Source organism: Microtus pennsylvanicus, chromosome 21 (genome assembly GCF_037038515.1).
Source record: "Microtus pennsylvanicus isolate mMicPen1 chromosome 21, mMicPen1.hap1, whole genome shotgun sequence".
Taxonomy (NCBI): domain Eukaryota; kingdom Metazoa; phylum Chordata; class Mammalia; order Rodentia; family Cricetidae; genus Microtus; species Microtus pennsylvanicus.
In genome coordinates, this window is record NC_134599.1 from 17,852,038 (window position 1) to 17,870,942 (window position 18,905).

The following is an 18,905-nucleotide window of genomic DNA, read 5'->3' on the forward strand; positions in this document are numbered from 1 at the left end:
CAGGCACATGGTTGCCGGGTGACCAGCTGGCTGTTTACCGCAGGGCTGAGCCGAGCCACAGCGCTGGGGCTCACAGCACCCACCATGGCCTCCCGTAGCGCGGGCACACTATTGACCGAATTCAATGCCACCTTCGTGCCCCCCGCCCTCATGCCCGGGTAAGCCGCCAGGCACCCTGGCACACCTGAACTTGCCCGTCAGAGCCCTCCTCCTCCCCACTGCACACACCTGCCAGGACGCCGATGCTCCGCCCTCCCAATCTGAGGGACTTCAAGGAACCCCACCTGGACACTTTTCCTTCTTGGCTTTCATGACTTTTCTGCTATAACAACAGGCAGGCAGGTGATGGGACTGGAGAAGTTGATGGCTGAGAATTAGCCCGGGATGATCCCATCTGCTATGGATGGGGCCAGAGTGAGGAAGGAAAAGATGAAAACGTGCTTGTTTGGAGCAGCAGAGGAATAATGTAAGGAGGAGTAGGAGGGCATGCTGGGTATTCCAGGAAGATGAGTATTTATGGATTGAAGGCGGAGCTGAGGTTGGGTGGGCATGGCTGGCAAAGCCTGGCAGGGCAGTATTTGACAGTTGGTAGAGTACACTATCCACCTGACTTTTACACATACTCTCTTCTGCAAACTGAGCAGACTGCAAACGGGAAACCCCCAGCCTCAACAGAACACAGCCTATTCTGCATAAAATTTGAATTGTTTTCCAGAAGCTGCAACAAGGCACCGTCAATTTTAGAAACAGCACATGCTGAAGTAGCTGCAACCAGAGGCTGGGGCTCTGGTTTCCATCCGGCCTGTCTGTGGACGGGGCCTTTCTCTGGCATTCAGTCAGCTCCAAAGCTGCTCTGACTGCCGCCAGACAGAGGTGGTTTTACAAAAGCATGGGAGTTTCCCAAAGGCAAGCCAGGAGTGTTGATCAGCTCGCCTTGGAGCTTGCCTGTTCATTCTTTCTTCACTTGGAAAAGATGTTGGGTGCTCATGGGGCATTGCCAGGCGTTCTAGGATCCTGGGAAAACAGACAGATAAGGGGAGAGGTTACTCTTGAGGGGTTCCAGCCTTCTATTTAGATTTTCTTTTCTTTAGATTTTGAGATAGGGTCTCATGAAGTTATCTAGACAGACCTTGCGCTCTTGAGTTAAACTAGGCTGTCCTTGAACCTTTGATGCTCCTGCCTCAGTCTCCTGAGCGCTGGCATTAGAAGCCCATGGCACCAAGCCTGGCTCTCATATAAATACATAAGGTTTAATTCAAATCTATCTTTGTGGCCATAGTTAGCAGTGGTTTTGCCATATTCTGGGTGTCTGTCCTGAGGTATGACTTGATACATTGATACTTTATTTTTCTTAAGCCTCCACAGGCTTTTATTGGAAGAGCCTCTGCCATCAGACCCCTTGGTTCTTTATTGCCTGCTGAGCAAGACCTGGGGTGCCCGCGGCCCTGCCCCACTATTCCCTCACTCTGGAGGCTGTGGGAGCTGTAATCTCAGGGCAGCCCCCACAGTGCCTCTCTTAGCAGACTGCTCATCTACAGTTCCCTTGAAGCCACATCCTATCCCATGATGCCTTTAGAAAGAGTCATGACAAGTGGCCATAAAGGAGGCTTCACTAGCCTGGACTAGACTGAGCAGCTGAGTCCATGTCTGCTGCTTTCTTATCAAGATCTTGCTGGGAGAGGGGGTGCTTTCATTAAGGGTCCCCATGAACCAGGAACGAAGTAAGCCATTTGGTGTTTCTACACCTCGCTGGCAATTCTGTTAACTTAATGAAGGAATCCAGGATCCCCTACCTCGCCTGGATAATTATTTTTTTTTCCTGCTCTTTTTTTTCAAACATTAATCACAGATTTTAAAGAACAGCCAGTCTCTCTCAGACACTCAAATCACTTCCTTTGTAGTTTTATCCACAGGCAGAGAATATTGGGTTAGTGAGGACCACACAGCTCTCATAGCCCACATTCTTGCTGTTTCAGATTTGGCCATGGGGACCTACCTATGCATGATCTCTAAGAGCTGGGATGGAGCCAGGTAACACCGCAAATCCCCAGCTGTGAGCCAGGCTCACACTGTGATATGTCCATTCCAAGCCCCTCTATGGTAAGGACTCTAAGGCCCAGTGTGATGGCCCAATGGGTAAAGGAACTTGATGATCCAAGTTCAATCCCTGGGACCCACGTGGTGGCAGGAGAAGAGAACATACTCCTGACAGTTCTTCTCCGACCTCTGCACACTGGCCATGACACACCCAGCACCATCTCCCCAAAATTAATAAGTAAAAAAGATTTCATAGCCACCAAGAGAAGGAATAAGCTTCTTGTCCAGGGACACTCCACGCACCTTCATGACTTCAATATTCTGCTTTATCCCAATGTCTACCGGAACCTTCCTGGAGTCCATCACAGGCCCCATTGACTGGGCAGGGAGGGAAGAGAGTAGAAGGTGAGAGAGCCAGCCAGCCGGGGCTTGAATGGGCCCTTATCATTCCATCACCTTGGGGAAGTCTTCATCCCCACTCTGTTCTACTTACCTTATCTATGAATGAAGACGTGTGTGCAAGTTAGAGGAAAGGAAATCGATGCTTACAGAGCCCTGCTCTAGGTAGCTGTTATTTATTGCTGTTCGTTACAACACTGCTGTGTTCAGTGACTGAAGCTACAGGGGGCAGCCCGGGAAGAGAAGGGTGATCACGATCGTGATGATGATGATGGTGATGATGACAGTGTTCGGATGGCTGTCGAGATGACCTGTTTTGTTTCTTGCTGTTTCGAAGTAGCACATTGTCCAGACATCTTCTGTATATTGTAGATGCTATCTGTATGTACCTGGCTTAGGTGCCGCACTGTACTGGGCAGAGAACTCTTGGTTCACAGGCCCTGGGACCATAAACCTTTTGAAGGGTTAAGACCAGCTCCTGTGAGGGCCTGCCCGCTGCCGCAGGTCAGGTGTGACCCTTCACCTCCACCAGCACGCCTAGGCTCTCTGTACGTTCATTCATGCCCAACCTTCTTCTTGAAGCTCACTCTAGAGAAGAAAGCATAGGTTTGTAGCATTCCCCTGGATCTGTGTCAGAAACCCTCCAGGTAGCTAGTTTCAAGATGTCACCATGGTGGCTCTAAATCTGAGAAGGTGTGTGAGATAACACACCACCACATGGGATATCGACTTTCAGCAATTTCAGTTTCCCAAGGTCAACTCAGTCTGAAAATAAGAATAGAAGCTTTCAGGGACAAATGATTCATAAGCTTTAAATAATTTTTATTAGTGTATTGTTGCAATTATCTCATTACACCAGTAGTTATTGCTAATCTCTAGTTAAACTTTATCATAAGCCCATATGTATGGGAAGAAAGTGAATACAGAGAGTTGAATAACTGGAGATTTTTGGACAGATAAATTCTCCTGGAAGAGGAGGCTTGTCTGCGTCTGCACTGTAAAATTCCACAGATAAAAACTAGAGAACACAGATGATACACTCTGTGTTGACTGTTTGCACACTTATTATCTTAGTTTTCATACCATTTGTTTAATTACAACTTTACATAACTCAATTTTTTTACACTGGTGATTTATTCACTTGTTGTTTAAAACTAGGCTTTTTAGCACAGATACATAGCTGAATTTTTTTTTTTTGTTTTGTTTTTCAAGACAGCTTTTCTCTGTAGCTTTGGTGCCCGTCCCGGAACTAGCTCTTGTAGACCAGGCTGGCCTGGAACTTGCAGAGATCCGCCTGCCTCTGCCTCCCGAGTGCTGGGATTAAAGGCGTGTACCACCACTGCCCGGCCATAGCTGAAATTTTTGCAACCACTCATTTGAGGCCAAGTCAAGCAAGTGCTAGCAACCATTCTCTCATCTGCCAGCTTCCTGGGGCCTATGGCTTCTGGGATGAGAGAGAAAAGGTGGAACAGAGTGGATAGGGTTGGGCAGGGCTCAAGGCAGGCCTAGCACATGGAGGTGCTGCCTCCAAGACGGGCCAGTCCATCGTGGAGTATGAAACAGGAGTTGTCTCAACCGGATGTGGTCCTCCATGTTAGATGTGAGAGCTTTTGTTTATATCCTTCCTTGGGACACACATAAAGGTAAAGGCACAAAAATGAGGCTTTTCAGCCTTCCCTGGTGATTCCAGAGTGGAGGACCTTGGTGACAGGGCAGGCCCCAGTCTAAGCATCTTTTTAAAAGGATTCTCCCAGCGTGCAACCTTCTGACAGCTCAGCCTTCGGCTGCGGGGTCTGACTAAGCCCAGTGGGCAGCTACCTTCTGTGATTCTCTCGTCTCAGCTACATGTATAGGTGGCACCCAAGCAGACATCAGACTCTGAAACCTCACTCTCCTCCTCTGGACTCTGCCCTTCAGGGAGTCCCATCTCCGTGGAAGCCTGTTTTCATTTGCTGTGGTCCTCCGGGAAGCCATTTTACCTGCCTTCTCTCAGCACCTCTGCCCAAGGCCATCTCCTCCTTAGATCTCAGGCCTGAGCTAATCTGAGGCGTTACTTAGGTAACCGGTGCCTCTCCACCTGCTGGGACATTAAGGAGCCATGAGAACAGAGCATCTGGAGCCTGGAAACCCAGACTTTGTTTCAGAGGTTCTCCTCCTTTCCTAGAGAAAGATGGGCTCTCTAAAACAAGCCCCCACTTGTCAATTCAGTCTCCTAAACACTTACAGAGCACCTTAGGGCAGGAATGGCAGGAGCACAAATAGGAACAGTGGAAGGGCTCAGGCCATTTCAAATACAATAGAATGTGGACAGGCCAAGGAATAGACAGCTGAACAGTGGGTGAGCAGGGCCTTGGAATCAATCATTCAAGGCTTCTTGGACATGAGAGTACTTGGGTTGGGAATTTAGTTCAATGATAGAGCACTTGCCTAGTGTGCATGAGGCCCCAGGTTTAATTCATAGCACTGTTTAAGAAAAAGAGTGTACTTGGCATCTCCTGGAATGGCAGATACGATCGATCATGGAGGAGGGAGGGGAGGGAGGGGAAGGAAGGGAAGGAGGGGAGGGAACCCTCTGGATCAAAAGGGTGGCACCCTCTGGATGAAAGGGGGAGGGAACCCTCTGGATAGAGGGGAGGGCTTGAGAAAAAGCAAGGGCTGGAGGTTCTGTGTTCTCAAAGCAGCAGTCTAGTTGGCTAGAGTGTGAAAGCTTCTATAGGAAAGTTAAGAACAAGGTTGGCAAGATTCCTCACCCAGGCCCACAGCTAGGGACCCCCCCCCCCCGCCAAAGCTGGCCTGCTTTCTTCTTAATTCCATAGGCAGTGGGGAGCCCTCACAGGTTCTGCCAGGGGATGGGGCGGAGTGGGAGGACGCCTTCAGCTCCATCCTCAGTGGAAGGTACAGCAGAGAAGAGGCTGTGCGCGGAATGGGAACACGCCGAATGTAGCAAGTTAATTAGTTAATAAGGCTGCTCAAGGGATCCCTGATGCTCATGGTAATTAATTTTAATGTCAGCTATGGGGCCAGCCAGTGCTGTTAAGAGGCAGGGATGGGATTGCTCCCTGAACACACAGGGATCCACAATGGGCCTTAGAATCCATTTGTGGTCTTGGCCCGGGAGCCTGGCTCAGCATCTCCTAGCTTGTATATGCAGGTAGATGGAGGAACGTGGGGGCAGATGAGTGGTCAAGGACAGAAGAAGGGGTGGGTAGGAGATGAGCTTGCGCCACTGCCATTCCCCTCTGTCAAAGGGCCAACGGAAACAGGGCAGCAGAAGGTCTTAGTATGGAGTCCTGTGGGGTCTGTTGAAAGCCCGCACATCCAGGTGCAGCCAAGGGACACACGCCTAGCTTCTTGTTGTGTCCTCAGAGTGCTTACTAATGAGAATGCGTGCACAGGCACACACCTGGCAGAGCTGTGAATTGAGAAGGAAAGCCAGGCAGAACTTAAGAGAGTTGCGGAGGAGGGGGCTTCTATTCTATTGGGATGCAAATGTCTTGGCATTCAGCGAGGGTGGGAAGGCAGGGAGCAGAGGAGGAGGATGGCAGGGAGCTGGGGAGAGGCAAGGAGAAGAATCCTAAGGGCAAGTCTCATTTCCACAGCTCTTATCTTCTGAGGAGCCCAGTGCCCTGTGGGAGGGGTGCTCTATGTGTGCTGGAAATCTGAACTCCCTTTAGAACAGGCCAGGGACGCTGTGCCCCCAGCGACCGGGACTTGTCGCTCCTCCTATGGACATGTATTGAGTGCTGGGGCTGGGGTGCGGCTCGGGAAGAACACAGAGGTAGACACTTGTTGCCTTAGTTTCTTTCTATTGCTGTGTTAAGACACTGGCCAGAGGCAGCTTGAGTAGAAAAGGGTTTATTTACCTTGCAAACCCAATCACAGGCCATTATGGAGGGAGGTCAAAGTGGGAACTCAAGCCAAGCAGGAGCCCGAAGGCAGGGACTAAAGCAAAGACGATGGAGGGGCTGCTACAGGCTTGCTCCCTATAGCTTGCTCAGCCTGTTTTTTGTTTTGTTTTGTTTTGTTTTGTTTTTTGTTTATGACCCAGGATGACCTGTCCTGGGTGGCACCTCCCACATCAATCACTCATTAAAAAAAAAAGTACCCCTACAGACCTGCCTACAGGCAATCTGGTGGAAGCTTTTTCTCAGTTGAAGTTCCCTCTCCCCAGATGACTCTAGCTGTGTCAAGTTGACAAAATGAAACACAATACTAACCAGGATCGGTGTGGATTTGAGTCTGAATGTAAGGATGATAATCCCAGAGGCAAACATTCACAGGGAGGTGCAGGGTGAGATCAGGGAGGCAGCTTAGAGTACCAGTTCTTCCCAAATGAGAAGGTGGCAAATCCTCTGGGGGCAGAAGAGCAGCCCTGCAGGCAGAGGAGCTGCTGATGGCATCAGAGACTAAGGGCGCAACACCGCGTGCAACTCTGCTAGGCCTGGGTGTCTGGAGGGAAGTGGGCCATTGTAAGGAAGATTGCCCTGACCCGGACACAGACTATAGTGGTGGCGGTAGAGGAGATGGACCGGACCGCAGAGGGGAGGGAGGGACTTGGTTGAAGAAAGACTCTATGAGAATTGAGGTTGTCCTGGTGAGTATAAGTGTTGGGGAGAGGAAGGCAGAGAGAGGTTTGGGGAGCGTATGAACACCGAAAGCTACCATTTCAAGCTTAGGCCTGAAAAAGGGGCCAGATGTGAAGCCACATAAAAGTGATTTTGTAAAAGAATACAATTAGCCCTGATTTTCTCTCTCGAAATGAAAGTGTGAAATTTAATCTCACTAGGATGTAAGAGAAGGAAAGTTAAATAAAAGGGAAGATCAGGCAGATTTAGATAAATGTCAACTCATCAGAAAAAGATATTAATCCCTCCAAGATCCTGGGGTGCGTGGGGGTGGGGGTGGGCAGCGAGAGAGTGAAAGCCAACTGAGGCTGACAGAGTCATTATGTCGTGTACCTTTGGTGGTATTTCCATTTTCGATGGCATGGGTTGACAGTGCGGAGACATTCTCGGTGCGCTCCCATCTCCCCTCCACCCACCTTTCAATTTTGGTTGCTCAAGTTATTTTTGCCTTGACAGGTTTTATAACATTCGCTTCTGTTCTGCAAGCAGCGCTCACCTGGCTGCTATTCCTAGCCGTGTTCGTGAATAGGTTGGAAGATCACCAGCCCTCGTTCTCACAGAGTTCCTGTTTGACTGAACTTAGTTCTTCCTTTGAATCACCTCTTGATTGGCAGGGTTTGTCACTCAGCTCTTCTTCTAGGGAGAGCCGTGACTGTTTTATTCTCACACCTTCCTGCTGGGAAAGGACTGACTGGCCACCTGGCTGGTGACATAGTCTCAAGTCATGCTTCCTGCAGAGTGTTCTCTACGACCCACACTTCTCCCTCCCTCGTTCCCTCCCTCCATTCTTTTCTTTCTTTGATATTGGTGTGGCGTCTTATTTAGGGTTCCTACTGCTGCAAAGAGACACCATGACCACGACAATTCTTATAAGGCAAACATTTAATTGGGGCTTCTGGCATGGTGAGGCAAAGCAGGTGTCTCTCTTTCAAAGAAGAGGAGAGAAAGTTAGCTATAAGCATCCCGACGTTCCCAGTCAACTCATAGCAGCAAAACATAGCAGCAAGAGAGTCACGGAGCTCTAGTCTCACTGAAGCTAAGGAAAGGTGAAGCAACACCTCCCTTTCATACCTGTTGTCTTTGACTTTGCAGCTTATTGGAGCTACATTTTTAGGAGGTTTCCTCTACAGCATGAGACATCTCAGGAACTCTGCTTCTGCTTCTCAAAGTTCTTCCTTCCAAGCAGGGATCATCATTGGCACAAATGTAGCAGAGGGCCAGTGTGTGCCAAAGACATTGGATGGCCTTGGATGGCCTTGATTCAACCAGTAGAGAACCAGAAGTGGAACTGAGAGAGGTCAGGAAAGAGCAGGGTTGAAGAAAAAAGGACAGAAGTTCTGGGGCATTCCTTAGAGAGATGGAGACAGAAAGAAGGAGAAAGGGTAGGATGTGAGCGGCAGCAAAGCCTCCGACAGAACTTCACAGTCCAGAAAAGACTAGGGCACATCTGTAGGCAGAGGTCAGAAGTGAGGAGAGAAGGAGACATTAAAGATGGCAGGAAGGAAGGGCAGAGGCTGAGGAAAACAGAAGGCAAGAAAGGTAGACTCCAGACACAGGTGGGGTGTACCATGATAGAAAGGAGGATTCTGTCTTCCAGAAGTGGCCATGGTGGCCACACAGGCTCTCAGGAGAGGTCAGCAAAGACTCCCAAGCTGTCAGTTTCTATATCAGAGGTTGCATGGCTGTCAGCTGGAAGTCCAGGAGGATCCAGAAGAAAGGGCTATGGAGTAGATGGAAAAGTATCAAGAGCCCATAGAGTCAAAGAATAGAGGGAAGGGCTGGAGAGAGACCCACGAAGCCAGTGATGGGATCTCCTAGCTTGGCCACCTCTGCGGCCTACTTCATGCCACTCTGAGCCAGGCACATCCTTGTTACCAGGCAGGCCCACTGGAGGGAATAATGGGACCAGGAACCGGAGGAACTTGAGATATTTTGATCATAATGGAAATTAAGCAGCAGGTCTGCTTGCCACTCTACATGGTTTTCTTGCATTTTTTTTTCTGAAAATGCAGGGAAAGAAATCATGTATTACTTCTTAATTCTAGGCCTGCATTCATTGTAAAGAGGCAGAGAGGCCTAAGGGGCCCTCTTGGGTCTTGATAAGAGTCAGGAATGTAGAAACAGACAAGCTGTAGTTCCCTGTACCACCAGGGCTTAACTGGGGTTTCCCTGGTGTGTGGTTGGCCATCAGTTCTCATGGAGAGTGGTTGTCATCTTAGGACATATATTGGAAATCCCAGGAACATGGTCACTGGCCTTCTGGTATTTGATAATCTAGGTTCAACTGTGTCCATCACAGCTACTGTAGATATTCTATCTGCTCATCATTCTCCCTGTTTAATAAACAGCTTGTTTTCTCCCCACATGCCAAATCAACTATGAAGAACCAGGGACTCAAATATGTAAAACACAAACCCATCCCGCATCTGAGAAGCTTGCCATCTGAGGGCATTAAGAGGGGTAGCACTCTGAACAGCACAGAAAGAGGCACAGGTGATGGAGGGAACTTTAGGGTGCAAAGGGAACAGACATACCCATTTAGACCTGGAAGAGGAAGAAGCTCTTAGGCGTGGTATTTGACAAGTCTTAAGGAACCATTTAGTATTGGGAAGCAGAGCAGGGCAATACACTCAAGACCTAGAGGCAGGAAGATATCTGAGTTTGAGGCCAGTTTAGTCTATGTAGTAAGTTTCAACTCAGCCAAGGCTACAAAAAAAAAAAGTGAGGGAGAAGGCAATGATTCACAGGAGGGAGTGGAATAAACAGGCTGACATCCTGATTTCAGGAGACCCAGGAAAAGAAGGAGGCAAAGAAGAGAGGGCACAGAGAGTAAGGGAACATGTCACCTATAGAGTCACAGTGGTCCTTTAGGCCTGGGACACTAGGTGACCTTGAGGATACAGGTAGGTAGGCTTTTAACTACTTCATCAATGATTTGATGTTGAGCAGTGCCATGTCTGGATTGTGGAAATGGATTCAAGGAACAGAGGTTTGAGCACAGTTAGGAGAGCAAGGGTGTTATGGCCAAAGTTTCAATGAAGGGTATATGGTTGAGCTTAAGCGATCCAGGTGGAGGGATGATGGGATGCCTGGCCGGATGGGAGGGGTAGATGTCTACACTTTCACCTGGAAGCTGTCACTAGCTAGGGGGAACTCTTCATGGAGTTAAGGCCAGACTGGTGGGCAACGTAGGCATGAGAAGTCACGCTCTGGAAGGACCAAGGGAGATGTGTAATGTACTTTGGGCCTGAAGAGGACTCCTAGGCTAGATTATGGTGAAGACCATGGCTTGTGTGGCAGAACAGACCCCAAAGGAACCCCAGCCCTTAAGAGGTTGTGAGAGGGAATTAAAGGAATGTTTAAGCAGTGAAGGAATCCATCAACAACAGAAAACGGATAAACATGCAATGGAACAAAAGGGCCCAAGTTCCAGTCCCAACAAGCAAAAGAACTTGGCAGCGTTGACTATGTAGTTCTGGGTTTACCAAAGAACATACAGGAAAGGGGCTGCGGAATCTCCCTCTGCGGCTACGGAAAGCTGCTGAGGCCAGATGTACATCAAGGGTGTCCCTGTATGGAGGCCTCTCTGAAGAGGCCATTGTGTGAAGCTGTGAAGTTAAGGCTGGACTTTGTTGGAGACCTCGAGATGTTGGAGATGCCAGAAATATAAGATGTCTGCCAAGAAGAACTGCCGACTGGTTGTGGGACCAGCCCAATAGAGAAGTGTGTTGCAGTCAACAAAGCAGAAAGGAATTGGAGAGCTGAAGAATGCTTTGATACCGGACATGGAGTTGCAGAATTTGGAGTTTGTCCTGCTGGTTTTAGATCTTGCTTTTTGATTCAGTATATCCTCACAATTAGAAGGATTTGGAGGTGTGGTCTTATTGGAGTAGGTGTGGCCTTGTTGAAGGAAGCATGTCACTGGGGGATGGGCTTTGAGGTTTCAAGTGCTCATACCACGCACAGTGTTTCTCTCTTTTTCTCGGTCTATGGATCGGGACGTAACTCAGCTACTGATGATAATGAGCTAAGCCTCTGGAACTCTAAGCAAGCTTCCATTTAAACGCTTTTCCTTTATAGGAGTTGCCTTGCTCATGGAGTCTCTTCACAGCAATAGAACAGTGACTAAGACAGGTCAATTAAGGGTCTGAGTCCAGCTGCTTAGCACACACATAAAAGCTTAAAGTCCAAGTACGGCAGAACGCTCACTAGAGAGCCAGTCCAACCAGCTAAGCTCTGGGTTAGTGAGAGACCCTGTCTCAAAAAATCAGGTGGAGAGCAATGGAAGAAGAAGCCAACATTGACCTCTGACCTCCACACATGTATGCTTTCTCTGTCTCTTTCTGTCTCTGTCTCTCCCTCAGATGAATGGAAAAGGATAAAGAGACTCAAAAGAATGATCAGGGAAGTGGGTACAAAGAACAGGGCAACCAAAAGAGACTTTTCCAGGGTGGATGGGAGATGTCCTCTGCACTAACAGAGGGGAGGTCATTATCAGCAATTTCAAGAGCAGCCCGAAGGAGAATCAGGTGCTGGAATGTGCGAACTGGAAGGCAATAGGGACCATGTAGACTGGAAAGCTTCAGTCTGTCTGATGTGCTGGGCAGCCTCTCTCTGTAAGCCTCGTGTAGCCAAGGGTCTTCCATCTCGGAAGGGTCGCTAAGCCCATCTTCTGTCCCTTTTGCTGGGCCTCCCTGGCATCAAAAGAGTTGTTCTAGGATGTTTGGCACCACAGATCCTTGGTCAGGTCCCCCAGGTCATTTGGACAAGCCTCTCGTGAGGTCATGGGGGTGTCAACCTGAAAACCACAAGGAGTGGGAGGAGTTGGAAGAGGGGCAGATGGACATGAAGGAAATCTAGCACTCATGTACGACCTTTTCAAAAAGAATTTAAAACCAACACAACTCTCACCTCAAAGGAGAGGAGAGAGCTTATTCTAGAGCCAAATATGGGTGCCTGTGGGCCCGGAACTCAGTGTTAGGTTACCCTGAATTCCGTGTTCTAACGTGATAATGGCTTGATGAAGTTTTTTTAAAAATAGAAACAGAATTAAAAAAAAGCTACAAATCAAGACCCTTTAAAAATGCATTGGAGTAGGTCAAGTGCCCTCTGTTGCAGTCCCCACATCTTATCTGATGGCGTTCTTACTTAGCTTTTTGGTTGGTAGAAAATAGGGGTTTAAGTTAATGCCCTCAAAGCTGTCTTTACCTATTAGTCACTGGATGTTAGGCCGGGCACAAAGGCAGGCAAGGCATGGCTCTTTAGTGGTCTATTGATAGCCCGGGATGGAATGTGATTAGGCTCTGGACCCGCAACGTTCCAACCTCTCCAACTCCAATCTCTTCAATTAAAACATTAAAGTTGGAATCATCTCTACTTAGCCTTAAAAACAAGTTTAGTTGGAGGTGCAACAACTTTAGGGAACTTTTCGCTCATGGGAGCGAGACCCAGCCAGGCCTGTGCTGCAGAAAACCAAACACACACAGCATTTCCCTGCTGAGCCCACCAGCTTCTCCTGTCTCCTATAATGCGATGACTGCACAAGACCAGGGTTAGACAGAGCCCTGGAATCTCCTGGCCAGTCCTTAAAGAGCTGGGGGATCTGTGTGTGGGTCACTTGTCCGTAGTCCTCCTGAGAGGCTCAGAGATCTGTGGTCTGGAGGACAGCAACCCAGCCAACCCCTCTGTGCCAAAGAAGCCGCCCAGAGGCCTGTTCACGTGACCTTCCCTCAAAGAGCTGAGCAGGCTAGTGCTCTTTAAGAATCCTTTCACAGCCGAGGGACACAAGGACCCTCAGTCGCCAAGGGCCTGTCTGAGAGCTACTATGGTTGTCATGAAGTTGCATCTTCCTTCACCCACCCCTCCCCACTGTCACTGCAGGTATAAAGGCCATGTCCCCGGTGTGGCTTCCTCCTTCGGCTCCCCATATGGCAACACCACCTTCAAGTACTTCCAGGACCTCCGCAATGCAGCCTTGGAGAAGAGCTATGCACTCCTCAGTGGAGGCCGCTTTCCCACCATCTTCTCCCCTAACCCCTCCCTGGTGCTGGATAGCCAAGTGCAGAACTGGGGTCGCTGGCTGCATACGCCCATCTACACGCGGTTCAACCTGGACAAAGGGCGCAACTCCGAGATCACGAACTTCTACCAGGTGAGCTGCCCGCAGCCCCAGCCTGGAAAGGCTTGGATGGCTGGGGGGGGGGGGTGCCTTTTTCAAAGTTTCAGGGCCCAAGGAGATCTTCCGTAGTCCAGGGGTTTTTGTGGTTCTGTCTTGCTCCGTCCACAGTCAGTGGACTTGGGGAACCTTCAACGAAGCCCCAGCCTCTTCCTTCACTCCCTCTATTTTTTTGATTCCCTGGCCCTGTCTTAGTCTCTCTTGCTGTGATAAAACACTATAACAAAAGCAACTTAGGGAGAAAAGAGTTTATTTGGCTTACATTTCCATATTACAGTCCACTATCAAAGGAAGTCAGGAGCTGAAGGCAGGAGCTGGAGCAAGAAGCCAGGAGGGAAATGCTGTGTTTTAGCTTGCTCCCTGTGGCTGTTCTGGGACCACCTACCAGAGACAGCACCACCCACAAAGGCCTGGGACTTCTCACATCAATCACCAATCAACAAAATGCCCTTCAGGCCAAACTGGTGGGGGCTTTTTCTCAGTAGAGGTTCTCCTTTCCCAAGTGACTCTAGCTTGTATCAAACTGACATGAAACTAGCCAGCTTGCTTACTTCTTCCCCGAAGACCCAAAACAAACCCCAGGGAAAATCATACACAATCAAAGGCTCCACTGAAATTTCTTGGTACCCACTCACTCTCAACAGTTCCCATTCCCCTTAGAGTGTGCCCCAGGTCATCCTTGGCCCACATTGGACCAAAATGTCGGATGAAGAGATGAGGATGAAAGGGACCTAGCCACACCACTGGTACTTTTGCTTCCCTGGCTCATCAGGTGTTCCCAATGCAGCACAGCATACTGGACTTGGTTGGAAAGAGGGTTTGGTTCATGCTAAATCTAGGAGCCCTGTTCTTGGAAGCATTTTCCCTCATACCTCACTCCCTCCCTCTCACACACACACACACACTCACACACAGCCTGGTAGGAAGGATACAGACACTGCCTGATGCCAGAGCGGGGGACTTGTCCCAGTGAAGGACATTCCCCAGGGGCAGGATGAGTAGCCAATCCCTGGTTTTAAGAAGCTACAGGATCATCTCAGTGGGTCAGTGGCAGCCTTTCTTTTCCTTTTGACTCTCGCAGACACAGCTGCTCCAGGAGTGAAGAAGAAGAGCATGTGTGGGCAGCGGTGTGCTCAGGGCATGATTGTGTGGACATGGGTAGGTGTGCTTAGAACATGCTTGTGTGGACAGCGGTGTGCTCAGGGCATGCTTGTGTGGACAGCAGTGTGCTTAGAGCATGCTTGTGTGGACAGCTGTGTGCTTAGGGCATGCTTGTGTGGACAGCAGTGTGCTCAGGGCATGCTTGTGTGGACAGCAGTGTGCTTAGGGCATGCTTGTGTGGACAGCAGTGTGCTCAGGGCATGCTTGTGTGGACAGCAGTGTGCTTAGGGCATGCTTGTGTGGACAGCTGTGTGCTTAGAGCATGCTTGTGTAGACAGCGGTGTGCTCAGGGCATGCTTGTGTGGACAGTGGTGTGCTCAGGGCATGCTTGTGTGGACAGTGGTGTGCTCAGGGCATGGTTGTGTGGACATGGGTAGGTGTGCTTAGAACATGCTTGTGTGGACAGCTGTGTGCTTAGGGCATGCTTGTGTAGACAGCGGTGTGCTCAGGGCATGGTTGTGTGGACATGGGTAGGTGTGCTTAGAACATGCTTGTGTGGACAGCTGTGTGCTTAGGGCATGCTTGTGTGGACAGCAGTGTGCTCAGGGCATGCTTGTGTGGACAGCGGTGTGCTTAGGGCATGCTTGTGTGGACAGCAGTGTGCTCAGGGCATGCTTGTGTGGACAGCTGTGTGCTTAGAGCATGCTTGTGTAGACAGCGGTGTGCTCAGGGCATGGTTGTGTGGACATGGGTAGGTGTGCTTAGAACATGCTTGTGTGGACAGCTGTGTGCTTAGGGCATGCTTGTGTGGACAGTGGTGTGCTCAGGGCATGCTTATGTGGACAGTGGTGTGCTTAGGGCATGCTTGTGTGGACAGTGGTGTGCTCAGGGCATGCTTATGTGGACAGTGGTGTGCTCAGGGCATGCTTATGTGGACAGTGGTGTGCTCAGGGCATGCTTATGTGGACAGTGGTGTGCTTAGGGCATGCTTGTGTGGACAGTGGTGTGCTCAGGGCATGCTTATGTGGACAGTGGTGTGCTCAGGGCATGCTTGTGTGGGCAGCGGTGTACTTAGGGCATGCTTGTGTGGACAGCGGTGTGCTCAGGGCATGCTTGTGTGGACAGTGGTGTGCTCAGGGCATGCTTATGTGGGCAGCGGTGTGCTTAGAGCATGCTTGTGTGGACAGCTGTGTGCTCAGGGCATGCTTGTGTAGACAGCGGTGTGCTCAGGGCATGCTTGTGTGGACAGCGGTGTGCTCAGGGCATGCTTGTGTGGGCAGCGGTGTACTTAGGGCATGCTTGTGTGGACAGCGGTGTGCTCAGGGCATGCTTGTGTGGACAGCGGTGTGCTCAGGGCATGCTTGTGTGGACAGCGGTGTGCTCAGGGCATGCTTGTGTGGGCAGCGGTGTACTTAGGGCATGCTTGTGTGGACAGCGGTGTACTTAGGGCATGCTTGTGTGGACAGCGGTGTGCTCAGGGCATGCTTGTGTGGACAGCGGTGTGCTGAGGGCATGCTTATGTGGACAGTGGTGTGCTCAGGGCATGCTTGTGTGGACAGCGGTGTGCTCAGGGCATGCTTGTGTGGACAGCGGTGTGCTCAGGGCATGCTTGTGTGGACAGCGGTGTGCTCAGGGCATGCTTGTGTGGACAGCGGTGTGCTCAGGGCATGCTTGTGTGGGCATGAGGCATTGAGGACAACATCTGGTTAGCCATTGAGCTGAGTCCCAGGATCCCTGGAGATTCTGCCAGGAGCATGGGAGGAGACTTCTCACTCCTGACTAGGTACAGCCGGGAACGGGTGATGCAGTAACACCCCGCTGTGTGTTCTTTGACTGAACTGTAGGCAGTACAAAAGCAGCGGCAGTACTACAAAGACAAGACTGGCACGGTGCCCCGCGTTCCCTACTTCGTGCTGCCTGTGAAGGAGCAGAGCCGGTACCCCCTACCCACCGACTTGTGAGTGTCCCTGTCTTCCTCCCTGTTGGGAACACCCATACACACACATCCACAGGGCACCCACTCCCCATCCAGCCCTAGAGCCCTAACACTCAAAACCAATTAGCAACCTAACCTGTGGCGCCTGTGGTACAGAAGCAGTTGCATTGCAGAGAAGGTCCCAGGTCCAGGACCTGGTGGAGGGAGAATGCCAGGAACCTGTGTGGGCACAATCAGGAAGTGCTTTCCTGACCAGGTGCATACTCCACAGCCTCTGCTGGTGGGAACCTGCCCTCTGCTTCCTCTGCAAAGGCCTGGTCTCAAAGCTGCACCAGTTAAACCTGGAGCTGCTGCTGCCCTCTGGTGGTTGAATGGGATACTACATCCACTAGAGATGGGCTTGCCACCCCCACCTTCTCGCCCTCTCCTGTGGAGCCCAGTCTGGGTTGTTCTGGGAACCTACTTGCACACTAAGAACTTGAAAACATCTTAAAAGCTTAACTAACCAAGTAAAAACATGTAAGAAAGCATGTTACAGCCTAGCCCTCACGCCTGGGCTTATCTGGGAGAGCCTCGGCCCACCTCCAGGTCAGACCTATTTTGCTCTGTAAGGTGAGCCAGGCGGTGTCTTTCCTCTTGCCACTCAAGGGATCACAAGCTTATTCCTAGGCGACTGTGGCTTTGGTAGAGCGGTGGGTTGTGCCTGGTTAGAGGCGCAACACTCCAAGCCCATTCGTTCTTCACCCATCTCTTGCATCCCACCTCCCTTTTCTGGGGAGGGGCTCTTAGGAGGTCAGTGGGCAGGTTTGGGGCTCCAACCCTCCATAAGCCCTGTGTACCTCAAGAGCCCCGGCCTCAGCATCCAGCTGTCGATAAGCAACTGTTCCCACACCATTCGATAGATTCTGCAGACATTGTCCCACTGCCTCTAGAAGTGCCTCTCTGTGGATAAACAGGTAAACTGAGTCCAGCGAGGACCTCAGGAGCTTGTGCTGGGTGGCCTGGTGGCTGGGGTCCTAGTCTGGGAAGAGACCCATGTCTGCTACCATCAACTCAGCCTTTGAGTTGACCCTCTTTCTAACGAGGCGATTCTGAGTGTGTCTCCATGGAGACAGGTCTCCTGGCATTGTGCCAGATGTGTTCTTCCTGAATCTTCAGACCCACTGGATCTTGTTTTTTCACAAAATTACCTGGTAGTCCATAAGACAGTGCCATGCCTGACCCAGACAGTTAATCTTAAGTGCCTAGGGAAGGTCAATGACCAGTTCTATAGCCTGAAGAGTCTCTACCTTTCTGGAATTCCATCACCACCATCACCATCACCACCACCACCATCACCACCACCACCATCACCGCTATCACCACCATCATCACCACCACCACCATAACCACCACCATCACCACCATCACCACCACCATCACTACCATCACCACCATAACCACCACCATCACCACCACCATCACTGCCATCACCACCATAACCACCACCATCACTACCATCATCACTACCATCACCACCATAACCACCACCATCACTACCATCATCACTACCATCACCACCATAACCACCACCATCACTACCATCATCACTACCATCACCACCATAACCACCACCATAACCACCACCATCACTACCATCACCACCATAACCACCACCATAACCACCACCATCACTACCATCATCACTACCATCACCACCATAACCACCACCATCACTACCATCACCACCATCACCATCACCACCACCACCACCATCATCACTATCACCACCACCATCACCACCATCACCACCATCACTACCATCATCACTATCACCACCACCAGCAACACCATCATCATCACCGTATCACCACCACTATCACCACCATCACCACCATCACCGCCATCACCACCACCACCACCACCATCACTGCCATTACCACCACCACCATCACTGCCATGACATTCACCATCCATCACCACCATCATTCCTACTGTAACATCACCATTGACTACCATCTCCTAGAACAGCTGAGTGTTTACTCCTTGCCTTGCCTTCTCTGCGGAGCTTCATTTAGAACAAAGCCAATAGTGTAACAGTAACAGCAGCTCACTGTCACATGGGTTTGCTTCCAGCAGGAGATGGGACCAGCATCCACACCCAGGTCCATGTGACTTTGCAGATGTCACACTGCTGAATGGCCACAGGGCCACAAAGCCCTTGTGGGTATATGGGGTTATGGTGAACACTTTTTACCCTTCCCACCAGGCACACTGCCTGACGACAGCCCCCATCCTTACCCCCAGGCCTCCTCTGAGCCCGAAGAGTAAGTGGCACCTTCTCAGAGTGTCCCCCGACTACGTGAGGCCCTACCAGACCTTCCCATCAGGGAAGAGAGTCTCCTCACAAGAGCGGCAACGGAGGGACCTTTACTTCGAGTTCAGAGCCTGAAACCAGGTGGCTGACGCCAGGGAGCCTTGGCCTGACCAGGCTGGCTTGCTTGAAATAAAATATTCAGCCACAACCACCCCACGTGCCTCTCCTTTGGGTCCTGTCACCATGCATCCTGTGCACCTGGGAGAGTCAAGCCTAAGAGTGTCAAGCTAAGACGCAGTGTTAGCTGCGGTGGGCCACCCAACCGCTCCCAAGTTG

General features: G+C 50.5%; 1 protein-coding gene across 1 annotated transcript; it reads left to right on the forward strand.

Annotated features, from left to right (window-relative positions):
* Positions 1–84: 84 nt before the first annotated feature.
* Positions 85–18,704, forward strand: Cimip2c (ciliary microtubule inner protein 2C). The gene is made up of 4 exons (XM_075955665.1): positions 85–158; positions 12,942–13,212; positions 16,182–16,294; positions 18,560–18,704. The coding sequence occupies exons 1-4, from the start codon at positions 85–87 to the stop codon at positions 18,702–18,704; spliced, it is 603 nt and encodes a 200-aa protein (XP_075811780.1).
* Positions 18,705–18,905: the final 201 nt, after the last annotated feature.